The sequence below is a fragment of the Chiloscyllium plagiosum genome, unplaced genomic scaffold, assembly GCF_037043375.1.
Source record: "Chiloscyllium plagiosum isolate Xiang-an unplaced genomic scaffold, Cpla_swu_hap1 HiC_scaffold_22, whole genome shotgun sequence".
NCBI lineage: Eukaryota > Metazoa > Chordata > Chondrichthyes > Orectolobiformes > Hemiscylliidae > Chiloscyllium > Chiloscyllium plagiosum.
In genome coordinates, this window is record NW_028270160.1 from 2,592,909 (window position 1) to 2,614,358 (window position 21,450).

Here is a 21,450-nt window from a genome sequence, read left to right on the forward strand (position 1 = left end):
TTTTCACTTTCCAAAGTAGCAAACATGAAAGCTTATTCTCAAACTTGTCAGATTTCCTGAGGCTAATGAACAGAAGAGCTTGCGGGATTTGGAAATTGGGGACTGCATTTTATTTAAAATAGTATTTTTGGGAAAAACAGCTGGAATGAGGACATTATAAAATTATTTTTCAAAAGAACACCAATGATATTACACTCCCTCAAAAAGGACTGAAGCGGTCTTCTCCCCCACAACAGCTGCTTTTTATTATTGAGAGAGGGGAGATTGGTAAGAAGAGGAAGCATACTCTCTATAATCACTTCAATTATCAGTGGTGGACTTTTCTCCCCCCAATTGGAACCATTTTATTGATACTGTACAGGAAAAGATACAAATAATCACAACTGCACATATTCCCAAAACGTATTGCTCATTGACAAGAGGATATTGTAACATGCCCTGACAACATTGACAGGTTTTATAGCATTATTCACAAATCCTGAGACAAACTTGACATCAATGACTCAAACAGCATTTCAGTGCTCAGATCTACCTTAAATCAGCAGGATGGTGGTGCAACAGGACACAAGATTCAAACTTTGTTTCAAATCATTATAACTGTAGAAAGCACCAACATTATAACAACATTTGAAGTATATTTTCAGTCTTCCGAGGTAGAAGTGTATTAATATAGTCATGAGGCTGATGGTGGCATGATTCACAACTGTATCCGATGCGGTGAGAGAATTACCTAAACGTGGTTATTTATCACCTGGGAAAATCGCTGCTGTTAGAGAGTTTTCATTAGGAGAAATCCTATAGAGCTGAACTGGGGGGGGGGTGGAAGGAGGAGGAGGAGGAGTTTGGATTTCAGTATCAATCAACAGAGGGTATGACATGATGCACTGGGGTATTACACGTTGGGGGCTCAGCAAGAGGGTCTAGCACAGGTCTTGACATCTACCGCCCCTCCCCACCCTCCCACCGCACTGCTCCGTACCTGAGCCATGAAGGAACTGTGTATGCAAGGGGTGGATTGTGGGACAGATCTTGAACTTTCTGCTCAGGAATTAATCTGATGTTGCAGATTGATCTCCAACTGGTCAAACTTGCCTGATATTCAAGGGGAGTCCAATGATCCATGAGACAAGAGTTGAGAACCCGTCTCTATCATCAGGAACATAAAGTAGCAAAGTTGGGTGGGGGAGGGAAGTGGCGAGCTGAACATGGGACAATGTGCAAGAAACATTTCATAATTAAAAACAAAGAAAATAAAGAGATTTTTCTAACACCTGTCTCAATGACAGACTCAGCCTCTAGGTCAGTTATAGATTCACACTCTCTCACAGGACATTAATAATGTCCAGGCAGACACACACTTGAGCCCAGTATTGAGGAGTTCAACATTAGCCAAGGTCTGTCTTTCTGCTGACTTCATAAACCAAGGCCCTTCTACTGGTTCAATTCATCATAAAAGATCCCAAAAACACGATCAAAGACTACAAAAGGGATGATCCTGATAGTCTGACTGCATCACAGGCTAACTACTCATTTACCTAGCTGCAGTTTGAGAGATTCTGCTCAGTGCAGACTTGGCTACTGTGTCATCAACATAATAACAGCAGCCACAATTCAAAACAGAATTGTTATGGGACTTCCTGCACGTATAAAAGATTGGTTTAATTACAAAGTTCCGTCTTTTTTCAGAAGTGTTCAGTGATATGCTGTCGATTAATCTGTGTGTAGTAATGGAGCACAGCTATAGCCCCTTGGAGTGAACAGGAAGGTGTTGAAACCTCCATGGAGTAGGTGGAGAGAGATTTTGATGCTGCACACTACGGCTGAGATCAGGAGAATGGCTAGACCTCTACTACCAGAGACAAGGAATCTGGAGGGACCACACAGTTCCCGACACTGCTATCAAGACGGGGTCTTTATTCCTCACTCTAGAGGAACTGTGAGCCAATCAGGAATGGTGCTACTCCAGGTCTGGACTCTTCAGACAGGTAAGTGCAATGGTCTGAGGGCATGAGTAGAGCGGAGTCCTGGTGAGGTGGACAGAAGGTGGAGAAGCCAGGGAGAGAGGGTGGCCCCAGACAGAGAGAGAGGTGGTATGGACGGGGAGCAAGATATTGGGAGCACAATGTTTAAAGGAGATTGTCAACCCACAGAAAGCCTGCACAGGGTCACTTAGCCTCTGCCCCTGAACTCAGATCATGACCAAAGATGATCAAAGTTTCTCACTCTGCCTCCCTCTGATCTGATGTGTCATGGCTCTTCAATACAGAACAACATGTTGTTAATATCTAGAACAAAGCATCACATTTAAAAACACAGACACTGTTCATGCATATGTTTGATACTAAGACAAGAACACATGACCCTGAATTGGTACAAATGAATAAATACAGAAGCATTGAATACACTGTCAACAGGGCCTTTGGTTTGTATTAAGTTACTCAGAATACTTGAACCAAAGAACAATGAAAAGGCCCAGCCAAGCAAGGCTGGGGCAATGCTGATCTAATGCAGTGCATGTAGCCATGAGAGTGAGTGTAAGCCTCATTTATGTACGATACACAGTTAGAACGGCCTTCCCATTCTCTCACCGTGTGCTTATGTTACTATGACCTTCCTTCTTTGTGGTGGCTCAGCAATGAGTTCCAACAGTCTACAGGAAGGATGTGCTGATTGGTTGGACAATCGTAAGAAGCAGAGTTTGGTAAACACAAAATACTGTAGGACCTGATAAACCACGGGAAATCAACCAGGATTCACCATCAATGATGTATCAGTTTGTGATCCTTCGGTTAGGTTTCCTCCATTTGATGATTTTGGACATTGATTCATATTTCAGCAAGACAGAGATAGCTTTATCGGGCTGAACTCAAACGGGCGAGCTGGTGATGGCATTGGCACTGTACTCAAAAGTGAACTGGGGAAAGTATAGACCGAACTTTCCAAACTTTTGTTGTAGGTCAGTTCTTCAGCAGAGCAGGAGACAGTCTCTCTTTTGCACGGTTGGATGGTTGGGGTGAGGGAGAGAATTTCAGATTCATATTGCAATAGCTGGTTCAGAAAGCCAAAATTGGGAGAAATGGTACTCCTTCGCTCTTTAATGTAGTCAAAGGCTTCTTCTAACCGTAGCTCCTTGGATCTCATCAGATAAGCCAAGCAGATGGTGGGTGAGCGAGAGATTCCTGCCTCACAGTGGACCAGCACTTTCCCTCCTGTGTGCCTCACATGATCTGGGAAATAACAAGACTCCAGTTTAGCTCCTGATTAATGTGCACACCAAAATATTTGACACATCAGTGCATTACATTTATGAATCTTCGTTAGGCAATTACTGTAACACACTAGAATATTGCAAAGTCAAAAAGATGCTTTAACTACAAGAAGCAAAAACACCCATTTTGTTCAATAGACAACTCCTATCCCCCCTCCCTCCAAATTATCACCTTCATTTGCTAACATTAATTGAAGCTCATTTCATCACTCCTGGACAGCTTCAAATACTCTGTCCAGTGGCTATTCCATGTGGGTGAACATGGACGTCTGGATTAAACAGACTGACAAGACACAGAGTCAGGAGGGAGGGAGGGAGGGAATAGTCCCTCCTGCCTGGGTGGGTGCAACTCCAGTACTCAAGAAATCTACACCATCCAAGATAAAAAAAATTAGAATAGAAGCATGTTGTTGTGGGCAAGGCAGAGAGACAGTGAACTTGCCTCTCCCTGACTTTTACAAATGTGGGGTGGGGGGGACATTGCCACAGCTGCTGGATCAAGCTGGTGAAGTGGGAGTCCATTTGGAAACATTGCTGCCTCCGAATGGACCTAGCCCCAGGGCCTCCTCACTCAGATCTGCTGGCAAGAGGTCACACCCAGGCAGTTACCATGGCTCCCCACGTTTCTGGAGACCAGCAAGTTTTAGTGTGATGCTTGGCCTTTGAAATATCCAAAATAAAATTTACTGCAAATGGTTCCAGGTTGGAATCAGCTTCCAGTTGGGGGATGTGGGGGGAAATAATTCCTGTGAACAAGCCCACCTGCAGCAACTCAAACTTACACCCCCACCCCACACTGTCAGCACCAAGTGACTGTTTGTAGCAGAAGACAGTTAAGCACTGAATGAAAAAAACAGTTTAATCTGCTCTCCAAGACATCTCCTTCCCAAATCTCAAAAGGCAAGCTCCCACTCACTCCTGGGACAATAATTCCTTTTTAACAGAAGGGTGAAGCCTATCTCAGTATCAAAACAGAAAACTTTAAGACTTGGCCTTACGTTCAGTCTGGGTTGAAGTCTGTTCAATTACTTCACAAGGCCAATTTTGGAATTAAGAGAAATTATTAATTAAATTGGAGTATTCTCTCTCAAAAAACTACTGGGTCTGATCATTACTCCACTAGGTTATAATATCCTAATTTATTTGATCATTTTGGGTTTGAAAATAAAATGGACCTTCACAATCCAGTCCCTTATTAAGAACTTACTGTAGAGCAAACTAATTAAAGGAGTACTCTGAAAAGACAAGTCTCCTGCATCTGTACAAAGGGGACACCTTCAATCTCAGATGTGACATTGGATAACAATGGCACATATTGTATCATCTATAATAACAAACTGGAATGAGCTCATTGAGAGAATCAAAATTTACACAATTGTTACATACCAATGAAATCTATTGCTTCCTGGAAATGGGAACTCATGTCTGCAGTTGCAGTGTCTTCTACAGGAATGAATTTATAATGATATTTGCTCTTGAAGTATTCTGCACAGTCGCGAGAGACATTCAGCAAAGCAGTGATGTGGAGATCATCTAGAAAGTCGGGTCTGGAGGCATGGTAGGCACTACCCAGGTACAGAAAAGGCAGGATTTCAACAGGTTTCCCCTGCAAAATGAACACAACAAAAACATTAAACAATATGGAGAGAATGAAGGAGACAGATTTGTATTGGAAAATCAAAATGAGAGAGTGGTGTGGAACACAATCAAGTGAATGTCAGGAGGGGATTAAACCCGCATATCTTTAGACTGTGGGAGGAAACCGGAGCACTCAGAGGAAACTTACGCAGTCACAGGGAGAATGAGCAAACTCCACACTGACAGTTGCCAGAGAATTGAACCCAGGTCCCTGGTGCTGTGAGGCAGCAGTGCTAACCACTGAGCCACTGTGTTGCACATCTGGCCTTCTGTCCCTACTCACAGCAACCAAGCTGCAGTACCTGCCAGAATCTCTCGTGCATGGAACCTACTGTCTAAAACAGAAAATCCTCAATATGTCCTGACTTTTGTCACCACACCATTCTGTTGCCTTTACCGTCAATATCATTCAAAAATGAATGCAACTTCAGAACATAAACTAAAACTGAGACATTGCCTGACCAGCTGAATGATCCATAACATTAACTGTGCAAAGGCAGTGCTGCAAGCACATGTGTAATCAGGAACCTTAACAGTAAGTGCTTTCCGAGCCCTGTTCTACTGTGTCTACTAATTAACTGAAAGAACAGGGTAATAAAGAGACGTCAGCCACATCTGATGCAGTGCTGTTAAAGTACAGACAGTGTTAGCTGTGTGGGCACTGCAGATGGTCACCATCTCATACAAGTGACAATCAGTCTGGCTGGACAGTGCTCATCACATTAAATAGCATGATATGAATGGACATGAAATTATTTGTCCAGAATATTTAATACAGAAGGTTTTATGGCCTTGTTTTAATGACCCACATTAATGCCATGTTGAAACAGTTAGAGGGTCAGAGTTACACAACTGCAGATGTCAGACCTTATCAATTTGAGTCAAAGAGTGGAGCCCAATGTTTTAGGCCCAACCGTTTCTGCTGAACAGTCAATGCAATTCAATTCCCTAAGCCTCCTCAATTATGCCACTACAAAGCTCAAGCCAGAGACCAGGTGCTTCCAACACAGGAAGAAAAAATAATACGCATGTTTTTTTCTGTGCTGTTACCAACTCACTTCCTCGATGCTGATCAAGTCTGCAAGATTGTTGGAGCAAATCCCAAGGATATGCATTGAGGCAGACTGCTAAAGCGTGAAGGGAGTGAAAATAAAATGTGTTTTTTAAAAAACACTGAGGGAGTGCTGTTTATGATCTAGACAAGAGTTTACCTGTCATCAACAGTGCTCCTTAAAGTTAACGACTCAATCTCTAGAGATTTCAGAGTCGCATTTTCATCCAACTCATGAGCAACCTGCTATCAAAATTAATATTGCTGAACAGATTCACTAATGTTAAGCTGTAAAAGTCAGTGTGCCTGAAGCAAGGTGAAGGGGAATGGCAATACCAAGGGGCCATGAAAAGCAACAATGGATGGTTTCCTTGAGAGGAAAAAAACCACAGAACCTCGGTCTGGGCCTTATGGATGTTCAATGGTTCTGCAACTGGGGGCCATTGAGCTCTGGGATCTGTAAAGGAGGCAAGCCAGGTTGGCCTCATAGGTGGGTGCCATGATCCAGGAAAAATACACCATAGTCAAGAATGTGCAACTAAACATCAGTCAGAGACTGTCAGGGGGAGCACTGAGAGCAGCTGGAACCACAATTACAGGGGCTGGGAGTGGGGGCAAGTAAATTCAACCTCTTTCATGACAGGAGGGTTTATTTCACTGATTCTGATCGCCTTAAACTCAGAGCAAAAGATTGCTATAAAATACAAAATTCACTCAGAGTGCCATTTCTCCTCAGGCTGATTTGTTATTGAGTATTGCTGTAAAAAGTAACAAGGAGGAACAGGCAAACCCACCTCGCCATCATCTACAAACAGATAAATACCTGGTTTCTTAAAAGGATTATGAAAATACTTGTTCCGTGCAGCATTTTCACATGAACAGCGTTATACTGGGAGATGATCCTCATTGCTTTTCAAATAGATTAGCAATCTTTAAAGCGCAGAATTTGAGCAGTTTGTCCCAAGCATCCTGCAGTGCACTGTAATAACCGATTGTCTGCTCTGATATAGTTTGGGAGGTTAATAGTTAAAGCAGGTGTCCAGCTCCACAGAGAGCATGGACAGACAGACGGAGATGTACATTTTTCAGGGGAAGCTGCCTTGCTGTGGAGTGGAATTCACTCTGGTCTGAGTTTGACATCACATCGGGTTAACAGAAGTAAAAGAAAAAGCCAATCTCAGAAGTTTTTGTTTGGGGCAATGGAGAAGACACCAGATGGAAATAGAAATGTTTATTTTCATTTGATGATTGTAATATTAAATATTACTTCTGAACAGATAACAGGAAAATATTGGCTGCCATTACTTTAGTGATAATGTTGCTGAGGGTTGACTGGACTAATATTAACTGGCATGGTCACATGACTGCAGAGTATGATGATTTCGGACTTGAATAGACCTTTGACTGCAGTTGATATTTCACATCCTCCTGTCCCAGTCTGCAGCATTCTAAGTACAGTACAATCCCCTGAACCAGTTCGGGCTCCTCAGCCACAATCTCAAACAAATCCATTAAAACGGAGCAGACAAAAACACACTTGTAAACGGTGATATTCTGCTCCTACTGATGGTAGATTGCTGTAGTGCCATTGTTCTTGTGTTGAAGTCTAAATGACCAGACCCTGGATACTAAAGAACATTTTAATTGGACTCAACTTGTACCTCAATCTTCTGATCCAGCTAAAAATGTGAATCCAGATTCCCTCATTCTCAGTAATAGAATTCAATGACTGGGCTCTCTCGAGAATGAGATCAGAGAGAGAACCAAGCAGACGCCCAGCCCATAGTGTAATTTAGACTGTGTCGAAGAATTTCAAATTAATTGTCAGTCATGGTAGCGCTCTGACCTTGCAGTCAGAAGTTTGTGGTTTTACATCCCATTCCAAAGAGTTAAGCAGAAAATTCTCAGCAGACATTCCATCCAGTGATACAGTAATACCATGCTGGCTGAGATATCAAAAACTGAAGCCACACTTGCCTTCTCATGTGGATGTAAAAAGTCCCAGGACAGAAGAGGAGGAGAGTTGTCCCCAAGGTCTTATCCCTCAAAATAAGATCTCACAAATAAAATGATCTGATTTTTAATCTTTGCACTGTGCAAAGTAGTAGTTTGCAATTCCTACCTTACAACTATTAAATTACATTTGTGCTTGATTGTCAGAGGGCAGGAAAGATTATATATGCAAGTCAATTAATAACTACAGACAGTTGAGGGTGTCTGTTTTAATAGAAAAGGAAACTAGAAGCAGGAATAAATCATTGGGTCCTTTGAGCCTGTCCCATCATTCAGTAGGATCCTGGCTGATCATCAAATGCAGTCCCCTGTTCCTGCTTTCTCCCCATACCCTTTGATCCCTTTAGACCTGTGAATATATTTATAACTCCTTCTTGAAAACATTCAATGTTTTGGCCTCAATTGCTTTCTGCAGAGGTAATTTCCACAGGCTCTTCACTCTCTGGATGGAGGGATGAAAAGCATTGTTTAATGCAAACTTACATTCAGTTGGATTTATTTAGGGTCATAGAGTCAGAGAAGTACAGCACAGAAACAGACCCCTTGGTCCAACTCATCCATTTATTTAAAGTGAACTTAATTACACACCTACTTCCAGCTCCTGTCAAAAAAGGACAGAAGGTAATTGAGAGAACAGGAACAATACCTTTGATATATGCAAAACAGAAACAACAAAAGGAAGTTAAATGAAACAGAAAACTCCTTAAAATAACACGTAAAACCCCTCAGGAAACAGGAACTTGGTAAAGAAAAATACCTTCCCATGTTACTTGTTCACGTGATTTTGTTCAAAGTTGTCAGGTTTCAGTGTAGCACATTTGCATGTACCCAATTATGGCAGAGTGATGTCATGCAGAAATGACAATTACCAGCAGTGCTTTTCAAAAAAACACAACTGTCTGATGTTGTTTCCTCTTCTGTGACACTTCTGAAAGGAAATGTACTCTAAAGTTAGTCTGTCCCTCGGCACAGGCATAATGTTTATTCTCTAGTTGTACACACCTGATCATAGACTGGTCTGTGGTTGCTACAAGGCTTGTCATGCTGGTTTGTAGGGCTTGCATCAGTTTCTTTAACCTCTTGCACACTGGTGTAGTTCATGCCAGGCGTTAGCTCAGTGCAACATTCTGGATACTGAGAGTGAAAGTCTTCATAGCCTCCTAAACACAGTACAAGGGGGGGGGGGGGGGTGGGGGGGAGGAGGGGAGAAAGAAAACCTGTTTATACCTGCATGCTTCAACCTTGCACAACAACAGAAAGGAACAGTTAGCTGCGGGCTCTCCTTTGTGTAAGGAAACCTGAGCTTGTACACTTTAAACAGACTGGATAATACTTTGGATTCATTTTTAAAATCATAAGTGACATGGTTGTCATCAAATGGAATAGCTGCAATGGGGCATTCTGAATCGAATGAGTTAAATCATGGGGTGGAATATTTGAGAGGCCTTTGGAAGAGGGTAAAAGTCATGAATACTTTCTTCCCCTTTTGTTGAATACAATACACTAGCCAAGAAAGCACCCGGTGAGCTATACGGTGTATAAAGAGACTGTGAAGTATAAATAGAAGTCAAAGTGTGCAGACCTGCGATAGGGTTAGATGGTGGACATTTTCACCTACAACTATTGGAGTTTCACAAGTATCATTGCTTGTCAATGTATTAATAGCTTGGATAAGGAAAGTCAATGTACTCTTGCCAAGTTTGTAGACAAACTAGGTAGGCTGGTGAGAATGAGAAAGAGTCTATAGACAGGTCAGATGAATGAGCAAAGACTTGGCTGATGGAATATAATGGGAAACAATGTGATGTTATGCACTTTGGCAGCACAGAGGATCTGAACATCATTTAATGAGGAAAGCCTGTGGAAATCTACTGCACAGAAAGATGTGGGAGTCCTTGGTGCGAGCTTTTTGTGATTCACAGAGTCCAGTGGGCAACAGGGAAGGCAAATGGAATCTGATCAATCTCAGTGAATTGAACAGACTTGGACTGAATGGCCTACAACCATTCCTACATCTTGTGGTCTTATGATCTAACCTGGATATAGAAAGAATGCAACAAATGGAGGAAATGGGTGCTTTAAGAACAGCACTGTCATCATTGTTTCCACAAAACAGCTTGCCTGCATGTCATGCTATATAAGAGTGATTATTGAACGAATCAGGAGACCATATAAAGACAGAATACTGCTAAAACATTGGTATTAAATTGAGCAAATTAGCTGTAAATTAGTCTTCATAGTTTTGTAGAAAATTAAATAAATACTTCCCAAATTTAAAAGAAATGTGGATCATTTAAGAATGAGTTACTAATGACAGAATCCTTTAAAAGAAAATTTCAACAGGGCAACCAAACCTTAGTGAGCAAATAATACAAGCCAAATATAAAACCATCTATAGTGTGGTCTTGGTGGATTTCAAAGTGAGCTGCCTTTACGAGCTGAAACATCTTAAGAACATAGAAGAGTACAGCACAGAACAGGCCCTTCAGCCCACGATGTTTTGCTGACCATTGTTCCTCACGTCTGCACCCTGAGGATCTACATTCTGTGTCAGCGAAACGATATGTCATACTGAAACTATTACTAATGGAAGCTTCAGGCTTTCAAATATGACTCAGAACACTTATCCAGTCAATTAATCAGTCCTTTATTTTATTTCTATTGTAAAATTTCATATTTATCTAATTTTATTACTTTTTTTAAAAATAGCATTACTTCAAATATACTTCTATAAATAAATGCTTTATTACACATTGATTATTGATCAGTAAGGTTTTGTCTTACTGTAAGTGATTCAATTCTTAGAAGTTTTTGAATTGGCCTGCCCAAACATAATAAAACTACCTTCAAATAAATTGCAAACTGATTGCTCATTGCTGTTCGCCAACAGGATTGCGTGCTGATATCAGGTTCTGCTACATGATACATACTTAATTATCACTTCACACCCAACTGCTGTGACACATCCAAAATAACAAGATAATATTCTAACCCCGAATTTACGTAGGTACACAATGTCACATCTTCTACTCAATAGCCTCCTTCATAGTTTATTATCTAAAATGACAATGGCATCTGTGGTAGTTACTCAGAAAAGTGTAAATCTAAAATGAAACAAACTCCCAAAGGGTAGTTATTTGAACTCGGATTGAATAATATCTTGCTGACAACATGGACAGAATAACTTGTAACCAATATAGCACCCTTCATGATCACAAGATGTTGCAAATCATCTTACAGCCAATCAAGTTCTGTTGAAATGTAATCGCTGTTGCATTGTTAGAAATGAGGTGACCAATTTCAACAAGTTCCCATAGCTGCATCTTAATAATGACCAGATAACATGGTTTTGTTTTGTGATGTTGAATGAGGGATAGCTATCAGTCACTCTGATTAACAACAAATTCTTTGACAGACTGCAAGGGACCTTACTGACTCAGGAAAAGCTTGATAAACAGGTCTATTGATTGGACAGTTCACCATTTGCACACTGCTTGACAGATGTATACAGGATTGATACTGACCATTTGGCCAATGATAAACCTGATGTCATTAACCAAATATGGAAATGCAGCAAAATGTATGATTGAAAGTGCTGAAAAGCCATTCGGCCATCTGCTAGCAACATTGAAGTAAACAATATCCTTTCTCATCTCTTTCCTTAACAATAGTAAAGACACAGATTATATTTTGGGTCAGATTTGGGATTGGTGATTGATTCGGGTAAGGATCCCTTTTCTTTGGATGCAGGGGTGGTTTCTCCCCCCTCCCTCACTGGTGTTCTGTGTAATTACCAAATGGGGTAATGTACACCTGCTGTTGTACATTATACTGAAGAGGCTGCATTAAACCATCTCACCAAGGCTTCACTGCTGTGGTCTAACCCTAAAGACAAATTCAAGATCGGTAGTCCCAGTAACAAGCAGGACTGGTTTCCTTTCTGTTTAACCATCGGATTGGAGACAATATCAGTTGGTTCTTCGCTAAGCCCATTACTCCGCTCTCCCCCCCCCCCAGTCCTGCATTTCCCCCATTAGGCTCAGTAACAAATGAAAGCCTCCGATACTGGATTCCCAGCGGCTCAGTCAGTCAGAGGGGGCTGGAATGGATGATGCTTTCGGTCTGACTCACATGGACCCAACCTTGGGCAGACCTTAAACAGTCATAACCGAAACTGTAACCCTGGTGTTTAAACTTTAACCCGTCAATGGCCCGCATTTTCGGAGTGTGTGCATCTCCATCATTCCTACCCCAGCAATTTCCCTCTGGGCTCCTGCACAGCGCACTCACTCTCAGGCCAAAGCGAGGGCTGAAAGATGCTGGGGATTAGAGTCGAGAGTGTGGAGCTGGAAAAGCACAGCAGGTCAGGCAGCATTCCTAATGAAGGGCTTTTACCCGAAACGTCGATTCTGCTGCTCCTCCGCAGCTGCCTGACCTGCCGTGCTTTCCCAGCATCACACTCTTGACCACAGTCACTCTCAGAGCATGGAAATGTGTTGCTGGAAAAGCGCAGCAGGTCAGGCAGCATCTAGGGAACAGGAGAATCGACGTTTCGGGCAAAAGCCCTTCTTCAGGAATGCCCGAAACGTCGATTCTCCTGTTCCCTGGATGCTACCTGACCTGCTGCGCTTTTCCAGCAACACATTTCCATCTCTGATCTCCAGCATCTGCAGACCTCACTTTCTCCTCACTCTCAGAGCAGCCCAGTGACAGTGTTTGGGCATTTGTTCACACGGAGCTCTCGGTCCTGATCCAGGGCTCCATCCTTCTCCCCCTGAGTCCCACCGCCACACTGTTACCCAGTCTGAGAACTCTGTTAGACCAGGGAGGAATCTGATGCTAGAACACTCTAATCTCAATGACCGGGATCCGCACTCGGTGTGAAATGCAATAAAATAAGTCACACCACAGTTTGAAGTCATTTCTTTCTTGGCCGTTCCAACAGTAATATTTGTAATGTGTCTAATGCAATTGTTAACTAAACTATTTGACAATAAACTGGTTAACCGCACAGTTGAGCAGAACCATCCATATCCCTGACAGAGAGGGACAGAGCCCCCTCCAGCTCAGTCTCACCTTTCAGGAGGTAGATCTTTACCCTCGGGCTGGCACTGGTTAAGGTGTTGAACACGATCTGGGCGATGCTGCCTTTAGTGCCTCTCTGTGGGCTCCTCTCATCCAGGACCACCACGGTGGCCACTCGGCCCTCCCGCAGCCGGGCCCGTGCTTTCTCATCCGGGATGATGAAGTGGAGAGGCAGCGATCCTCCGCGGGCCCTGCGGACCAGCAGCGGGTTGAGGCTGACACTGAGCGAGCCGTGAACATGGGAAGCGGAGAAGGAGAGGACCGGCCTGCAGTCCAGGACCAGCCTCCGGCCGCGCTGTTTCCGGAGTAAACTCCGCAGGCGCTGGCTGTCAATCCCGGCCACAGTCATCCCCGGAGCGGCTTCTCCCTGGAACAGAGCCCCTTCCCCGGGGAGCGGGCCGACTCGGCCCCTGGGTCCCTCCCTCTCTCTGTGTCTCTGTCTCTGTCTCTGTCTCTGTGTGTGTCCCTGTCCTTCTCCTTCTCCCTCTCTCCGTGTGTCTGTGTCTGTGTCTGTGTCCCTCTCCCTCTGTGCCTGTGTCTGTCCCTCTGTGTCTGTGTCCCTCTCTCCGTGTGTCTGTCCCTCTGTGTCTCCCTCCCTCTCTCTCCCTCTCCCTCTCCCTCTCCCTCTCCCTCTCCCTCTCCCTCTCCCTCTCCCTCTCCCTCTCCCCGCCTGTGTCTGTGTCCCTCTGTGTCTGTCCCTCTGCCTCTGTTTCAGGGGAGTCCCCGCCCCTTTATACAGCCCGCGATGACGCACCCTGCCCATATATGGCGCCAGACGTCACGGGCTGTCCATATATGGAATGGCAGGAGCCAGGGTTCCGCCTCCGGGACCTCCTCTTCCCCCCCCCCCCACCGCGACCCCAATCCTTCCCACCCCCTCCCCCTCCCCCCCAAGCCCCATGTCCCCCCTCCCCCCCAAGCCCCATGTCCCCCTCCCCCTTCCCGGTTGTCAGTCGGATCTCCCCCGGTCCCCAGGCAGTGATCCCGGGGAGAGTGTGGGATCCGGCCCCGGGCTGTGCCGGGAACCAGAGAGGGCCGCCCTGAGCATTCACGGTCCCGCACTGAGAGGGGGAGAGAGAGGGGGAGAGGGGGGAGAGGGGGAGAGAGAGAGGGAGAGGGGGGAGAGAGGGAGAGAGGGGAGGGAGAGAGAGGGGGAGAGAGAGGGGGAGGGAGAGGGGGAGGGAGAGGGGGAGAGGGGGAGGGAGAGAGAGAGGGGGAGGGAGAGGGAGAGGGGAGGGGAGAGAGAGAGGGGGAGGGAGAGGGGGAGGGGAGAGAGGGGGAGAGAGGGGGAGGGGAGAGAGGGGGAGGGGAGAGAGGGGAGGGGGGGGAGGGGAGAGAGGGGGAGGGGGAGGGGGAGGGGAGAGAGGGGGAGGGGGGGGAGGGGAGAGAGGGGGAGGGGGAGGGGGAGGGGAGAGAGGGGGAGGGGGAGGGGGAGGGGAGAGAGGGGGAGGGGGGGGAGGGGAGAGAGGGGGAGGGGGGGGAGGGGGGGGAGGGGAGAGAGGGGGAGGGGGGGGAGGGGAGAGAGGGGGAGGGGGGGGAGGGGAGAGAGGGGGAGGGGAGAGAGGGGGAGGGGGAGGGGAGAGAGGGGGAGGGGGGGGAGGGGAGAGAGGGGGGGGAGGGGAGAGAGGGGGAGGGGAGAGAGGGGGAGGGGGAGGGGGAGGGAGGGGGGAGAGGGGGAGGGGAGAGAGGGGGAGGGGGAGGGGGAGGGGGGAGGGGGAGGGAGGGGGGAGAGGGGGAGGGGGAGAGAGGGAGAGAGGGGGAGAGGGAGAGAGGGGGAGAGGGAGAGAGGGAGAGAGGGGGAGAGGGAGGGGGAGAGGGAGGGGGGGAGAGGGAGAGAGGGGGAGAGGGAGGGGGGAGAGGGAGGGGGAGAGAGGGAGAGATGGGGAGGGAAAGAGAGAGAGGGAGGGAAAGAGGGGGAGAGATAGAGAGAGAGAGTGGGGGGAGATGGGGAGGGGGAGAGATGGAGGGAAGGAAAGGGAGAGAGAGAGAGACTAAGACGGAGTCTCTCCCCTCAACTCCCCCCTCCCACTCCACCAAGGACATGCAACTCCTGGGTCTCCTCCACCACCAAACCCTAACCCGAAGCCTGGAGGAAGAATGCCTCACCTTCCACCTTGGGACCCTCCAAACACACGGGATCAATGTGGATTTCACCACTTTCCTCATCTCCGCTTCCCCCACCTTATCCCAGATCCAACCCTCCATCTTGGCGTTGCCCTCTTGACCTGTCCCACTTGTCCATCATCCTTCCCACCTTTCCGCTCCACCCTCCGCTCCGACCTATCACTATTACCTTCCACCTTCATCTACCCATTGCATTCCTAGCTGCCTACCCCCAGCCACAGCCCCCCCCCCTCCCATTTATCTCTCAAACCCCTTGGGCATCCCCCACCCCCCACATTCCTGATGAAGAGCTTATGCTCGAAACGTCGACTCTCCTGCTCCTCAGATGCTGTCTGATCGGCTGTGCTTTTCCAGCACCATACTCTCGACTCTGATCTCTCTCACTCTCTCCTTAGAGCCACTCTCCTGCCTTTACCACACCTCCCTGTGCATTATTTCTATCCAATCCAGTCCCGTCCAGAATGCCTCAACTGAACCTGCCTCCCCAACATTTCCAGGCAGTGGTTCAGACCTTCAGGACTCACAGTGTCAGAAAGTGGTTTTGTTTACAAATCACTTTAAATTGAAAATGTCCTGTTCTTATTTCAGATAACTTACATCATCTGTGCAATATATTACTTACGAATAAACGTGATATGTTTTCATGACAAGGTATAGCAGTAAGGGGCTGGGAGTGCGGAGTGGGGAGTGGGTGAGTCAATACATTGACAGTTTCAGTTTACTTTTTACCCTCCGTTCCCTTTGAGGTGGGCAGTGAGACCCAAAGGCACAGGTCAGCACGTGACTGTTCTGTACTGACTAACGTCGGTCTGCCTCACTCTAACGTGCAGCCCAGGTTAGAGTCTGGACTAACGTGCAGCCCAGGTTAGAACCTGCATTCATGAACAGGGATTGTTTGGACCAGAGGAACTAGAACCCACTCTGGGCCATTTGGACTGGGGGAGGGAGGGGTAAGGCAAGGGAAGGGTTGGTGATGAAAACCCAGATTCTGGATCAGTAGTGCTGGAAGAGCACAGCAATTCAGGCAGCATCCGAGGAGCAGTAAAATCGAAATTTCGGGCAAAAGCCCTTCATCAGGAATAAAGGCAGAGAGCCTGAAGCGTGGAGAGATAAGCTAGAGGAGGGTGGGGGTGGGGATAGAGTACAATAGGTGAGTGGGGGAGGGGATGAAGGTGGTAGGTCAGGGAGGAGGGTGGAGTGGAAAAGAAGATAGGCCGGTAGGACAAGTCATGGGGACAGTGCTGAGCTGGAAGTTTGGAACTAGGGTGAGGTGGGGAAGGGGAAATGAGGAAACTGTTGAAGTCCACATTGATGCCCTGGGGTTGAAGTGTTTTGAGGCGGAAGATGAGGCGTTCTTCCTCCAGGCGTCTGGTGGTGAGGGAGCGGCAGTGAAGGAGGCCCAGGACCTCCATGTCCTCGGCTGAGTGGGAGGGGGAGTTGAAATGTTGGGCCACAGGGCGGTGTGGTTGATTGGTGCGGGTGTCCCGGAGATGTTCCCTAAAGCCCTCTGCTAGGAGGCGCCCAGTCTCCCCAATGTAGAGGAGACCGTATCGGGAGCAACAGATACAATAAATGATATTGGTGGATGTGCAGGTAAAACTTTGATGGATATGGAAGGCTCCTTTAGGGCCTTGAATGGTGGTGAGGGAGGAGATGTGGGCGCAGGTTTTGCAATTCCTGTGGTGGCAGGGGAAGGTGCCAGGATGGGAAGATGGGTTGTGGGGGGGGGGGGGGGGTGTGGACCTGACCAGGTAGTCATGGAGGGAACGGTCTTTGCGGAAGGCGGAAAGGGTTGTGGAGGGAAATATATCCCTGGTGGTGGGGTCTTTTTGGAGGTGGCGGAAATGTCGGCGGATGATTTATGCAAAGGTTAAAAATGTGTTGCTGGAAAAGCGCAGCAGGTCAGGCAGCATCCAAGGAGCAGGAGAATCGACGTTTCGGGCATGAGTCCTTCTTCAGAATTCCTGAGGAAGGGCTCATGACCGAAACGTCGATTCTCCTGCTCCTTGGATGCTGCCTGAAGTGCTGCGCTTTTCCAGCAACACATTTTCAGCTCTGATCTCCAGGATCTGCAGCCCTCACTTTCTCCTTTATGCGAAGGTTGGTAGGGTGGAAGGTGAGCACCAGGGGCATTCTGTCCTTGTTACGGTTGGAGGGGTGGGGTCTTAGGGCAGAGGTGCAGGATGCGTTGGAGGACATCTTTAACCACGTGGGAAGGGAAATTGCGGTCTCTAAAGAAGGAGGCCATCTGGTGTATTTTGTGGTGGAACTGGTCCTCCTGGGAGCAGATACGGCGGAGGCGGAGGAATTGGGAATATGGGATGGCATTTTTGCAAGAGATGGGGTGGGAAGAGGTGTAATCCAGGTAGCTGTGGGAGTCGGTGGGTTTGTAAAAAATGTCAGTGTCAAGTCGGTCATCATTAATGGAGATGGAGAGGTCCAGGAAGGGGAGAGAGGTGTCAGAGATGGTCCAGGTAAATTTAAGGTCAGGGTGGAATGGTTGGTGAAGTTGATGAATTGCTCAACCTCCTCGCAGGAGCATGAGGTGGCGCCAATGCAGTCATCAACGTAGCGGAGGAAGAGGTGGGGAGTGGTGCCGGAGTAATTACAGAAGATCGACTGTTCTACGTAGCGAACTAAGAGACAGGCATAGCTGGAGCCCATACAGGTGCCCATGGCTACCCCTTTCATCTGGAGGAAGTGGGAGGATTCGAAGGAGAAATTGTTAAGGGTGAGGACCAGTTCGGCCGGATGAATGAGAGTGTCGGTGGAAGGGTACTGTTGGGGACGTCGGGAAAGGAAAAAACGGAGGGCTTGGAGGTCCTGGTCATGGCAGATGGAGGTGTAGAGGAATTGGATATCCATGGTGAAGATGAGGCATTGGGGACCGGGGAAACGGAAGTCTTGGAGGAGGTGGAGGGCGTGGGTGGTGTCTCGAATGTATGTGGGGAGTTCCTGGACTAGGGTGGATAGGACAGTGTCGAGGTAGGTAGAGATGAGTTCAGTGGGGCAGGAGCATGCTGAGACAATGGGTCGGCCAGGATGGTCAGGCTTGTGGATCTTGGGAAGGAGGTAGAACCGGGCAGTGCGGGGTTCCCGGACTATGAGGTTGGAAGCTGTGGGTGGGAGATCTCCTGAGGTGATGAGGTTCTGTATGGTCTGGGAGATGATGGTTTGGTGATGGGGGGTGGGGTCATGGTCGAGGGGGCAGTAGGAAGAGGTGTCCTCGAGTTGGCGTTTGGCTTCAGCGGTGTAGAGGTCAGTGTGCCAGACTACCACTGCGCCCCCTTTATCCGCTGGCTTGATGGTGAGTTTGGGATTGGAGCAGTGGGATTGGAGGGCTGTGCATTGTGAGGGTGAGAGGTTGGATTGGGGAGTGGGGTAGACAGGTTGAGGCAGTTAATGTCCTGGTGGCAGTTGGAAATAAAGAGGTCAAGGGCAGGTAATAGGCCAGCGCGGGGTGTCCAGGTGGATGCAGTGTGTTGGAGGTGGGCGAAGGGGTCCTCGGAAGTTGGGCGGGATTGTAAAAGTAAGCTCGGAGACGGAGGCAATGGAAGAATTGTTCGACGTCACGGCGTGAATTAAATTCATTGATGCGTGGACGGAGGGGGATGACGGCGAGTCCTTTGCTGAGGACTGATTATTCGTCCTCAGTGAGGGGGAGGTCTGGAGGGATGGTGAAAACTCGGCAGGGCTGGGAGCTGGGATCTGGTCTGGGTGTGGAGCTGGGAGTGGGGGCGGAGCCTGTAACTGGAATGGGTGTGATGGTGGGGGGAATGGGGGTGGAGTCATGAGCAGGGGTAGTGTTCCCCTCGTGGTTCTGGGGGGTGGGGATAGTGTCAGCAGAATGCAGGTGAGTGGCGTTGGTGGGGGCGGACGTGGTGGTGACCACGGCAGTAGAGGTTGCTGAACCCAAAAGACTGTCCACTGGCCGACTGGCACCTGTGCCTCCCCCCGAGGTCAACCTGGCACCGTGACTGGTAAAGGATCCATGGGGGCACTTCGACAGCAGTGCCTGCATTGAGAGAGGGGGATGGGGAATATCTCTTTTGTTAGGGATCCCAGGCCCCTCTTCCTGGTCTCACCTCCAGGTGCCCTCTCATTCTCTCCCAACCCCCCCAACAGCAGCAGCTCCCACTGTGACTCCTGGGAGAGTCTACACCCTCACCAACTTGCTCTGCTCATACATGAGTAAACCCTATCCTCCAATGATGCAGTGCCAACCCTGAACAAATGGTCCTGCCCATCGTGTTGGGTTGGCAGTGCCAGTCACCCAGTGCAAGGTTTGACATTCGGTCAGACTGAGGGCCAGCCTGTGGGACTGGATATCCCTCGGGAATGAAAGACTGCGGTATATTTGGAAGGAGGTAGTCAGACAAATGACCCATTGTGTCACAATGTGGGCAACTGTGAATTGTTGTTTATTTTATATTTTTGAGAAGATATGTTATCCTGCTTGATTTCAATCCAGCCAATCATAACCGCTGTACCTTATTGTGAAATAAAGTATGTATTCATACATATCAGAACAAATCGCACTGACTGTTTGTTCTGTTTGTATTCAAGAGATTGAAGGTATATGCACATGAAAGAGCTCAGGCTGCAAGACTGTTTGTTTTATCCGTGGGTCGTTCTAGTAGTTCTGGTGGTACAGGGCAGCATGTGAGCTACCAGTCCCAGCAATGACAGGAGAGACTGAAGCCACTGAACCTCCTCCTAAACCAAATTTGTAACATTTTCCAATGAAGAAGCCTACAACAGGGGGATGATGATCATGATAAAACAGTGTCTTGACGCATTTGTTGGGGTAACATTGCTGGGAAAGGTTGTTGGGGTAACATTGTTGGGAATGGTTGTTGGGGTAGTATTGTTGGGAAAGGTTGTTGGGGTAGTATTGTTGGGAAAGGTTATTGGGGTAGTATTCTTGGGAAAGGTTTGTGCTGGTATTGTTGGGAAAGGTTTTTGGGGTAGTATTGCTGGGAAAGGTTGTTGGGGTAACATTGCTGGGAAGGGTTGTTGGGGGAGTATTGTTGGGAAAGGTTGTTGGGGTAGTATTGTTGGGAAAGGTTGTTGGGGTAGTATTGCTGGGAAAGGTTGTTGGGGTAAAATTGCTGGGAAGGGTTGTTGGGGGAGTATTGTTGGGAAAGGTTGTTGGGGTAGTATTGTTGGGAAAGGTTGTTGGGGTAGTATTGTTGGGAAAGGTTGTTGGGGTAGTATTGCTGGGAAAGGTTGTTGGGGTAAAATTGCTGGGAAGGGTTGTTGGGGGAGTATTGTTGGGAAAGGTTGTTGGGGTAGTATTGTTGGGAAAGGTTGTTGGGGTAGTATTGCTGGGATAGGTTGTTGGGGTAACATTGCTGGGAAAGCTTGTTGGGGTAGTATTGTTGGGAAAGGTTTTTGGGGTATTATTGCTGGGAAAGCTTGTTAGGGTGTATTGTTGGGAAAGGTTGTTGGGGTAGTATTGTTGGGAAAGGTTGTTGGGTAACATTGCTGGGACAGGTTGTTGGGGTAGTATTGTTGGGAAAGGTTGTTGGGGTAAAATTGCCTGGAAAGGGTGTTGGGGATGTAATGTTGGGAAAGGTTGTTGGGTTAGTATTGATGGGAAAGGTTGTTGGGGTAAAATTGCCTGGAAAGGGTGTTGGGGATGTAATGTTGGGAAAGGTTGTTGGGGTAGTATTGCTGGGAAGGGTTGTTGGGAGAGTATTGTTGGGAAAGGTTGTTGGGGTAACATAGCTGGGAAAGGTTGTTGAGGTAGTATTGTTGGGAATGGTTGTTGGGGTAGTATGGCTCGGACAGATTGTTGAGGTAGTGTTGTTGGGAAAGGATTTTGGGGTAGTATTGCTGGAAAATGTTGTTGGGGTAACATTGCTGGGAAAGATTGTTGGTTTAGTATTGTTGGGAAAGGTTGTTGGGGTAACATTGCTGGGAAAGGTTGTTGGGGTAGTATTGCTGGGAATGCTTGTTGGTGTAGTATTGTTGGGAAAGGTTGTTGGGGTAGTATTGTTGGGAAAGGGTGTTGGGTTAATAATGTTGGGAAAGGTTGTTGGGGTAGTATTGCTGGGAAAGGTTGTTGGGGTAGCATTGTTGGGAATGGTTGTTGGGGTAGAATTGTTGGGAAAGGTTGTTGGGTTAGTATTGTTGGGAAAGGTTGTTGGGGTAACATTGCTGGGAAAGGTTGTTGGGGTAGCATTATTGGGAATGGTTGTTGGGGTAGTATTGCTGGGAAATGTTGGGGTAGTATTGTTGGGAATGGTTGTTGGGGTAACATTGTTGG

General features: G+C 47.4%; 1 protein-coding gene across 1 annotated transcript; it reads right to left on the reverse strand.

Moving 5' to 3' along the window:
• Positions 1-316: 316 nt before the first annotated feature.
• dusp5 (dual specificity phosphatase 5) lies at positions 317-13,533 on the reverse strand. Its single transcript, XM_043713102.2, has 4 exons — positions 13,047-13,533; positions 8,973-9,130; positions 4,655-4,874; positions 317-3,227 (listed from the first exon to the last, which is right to left on the reverse strand). Exons 1-4 carry the CDS (start codon positions 13,402-13,404, stop codon positions 2,833-2,835), a joined length of 1,131 nt encoding a protein of 376 aa, XP_043569037.1. The 5' UTR covers positions 13,405-13,533; the 3' UTR covers positions 317-2,832.
• Between the last annotated feature and the right edge of the window lie 7,917 nt (positions 13,534-21,450).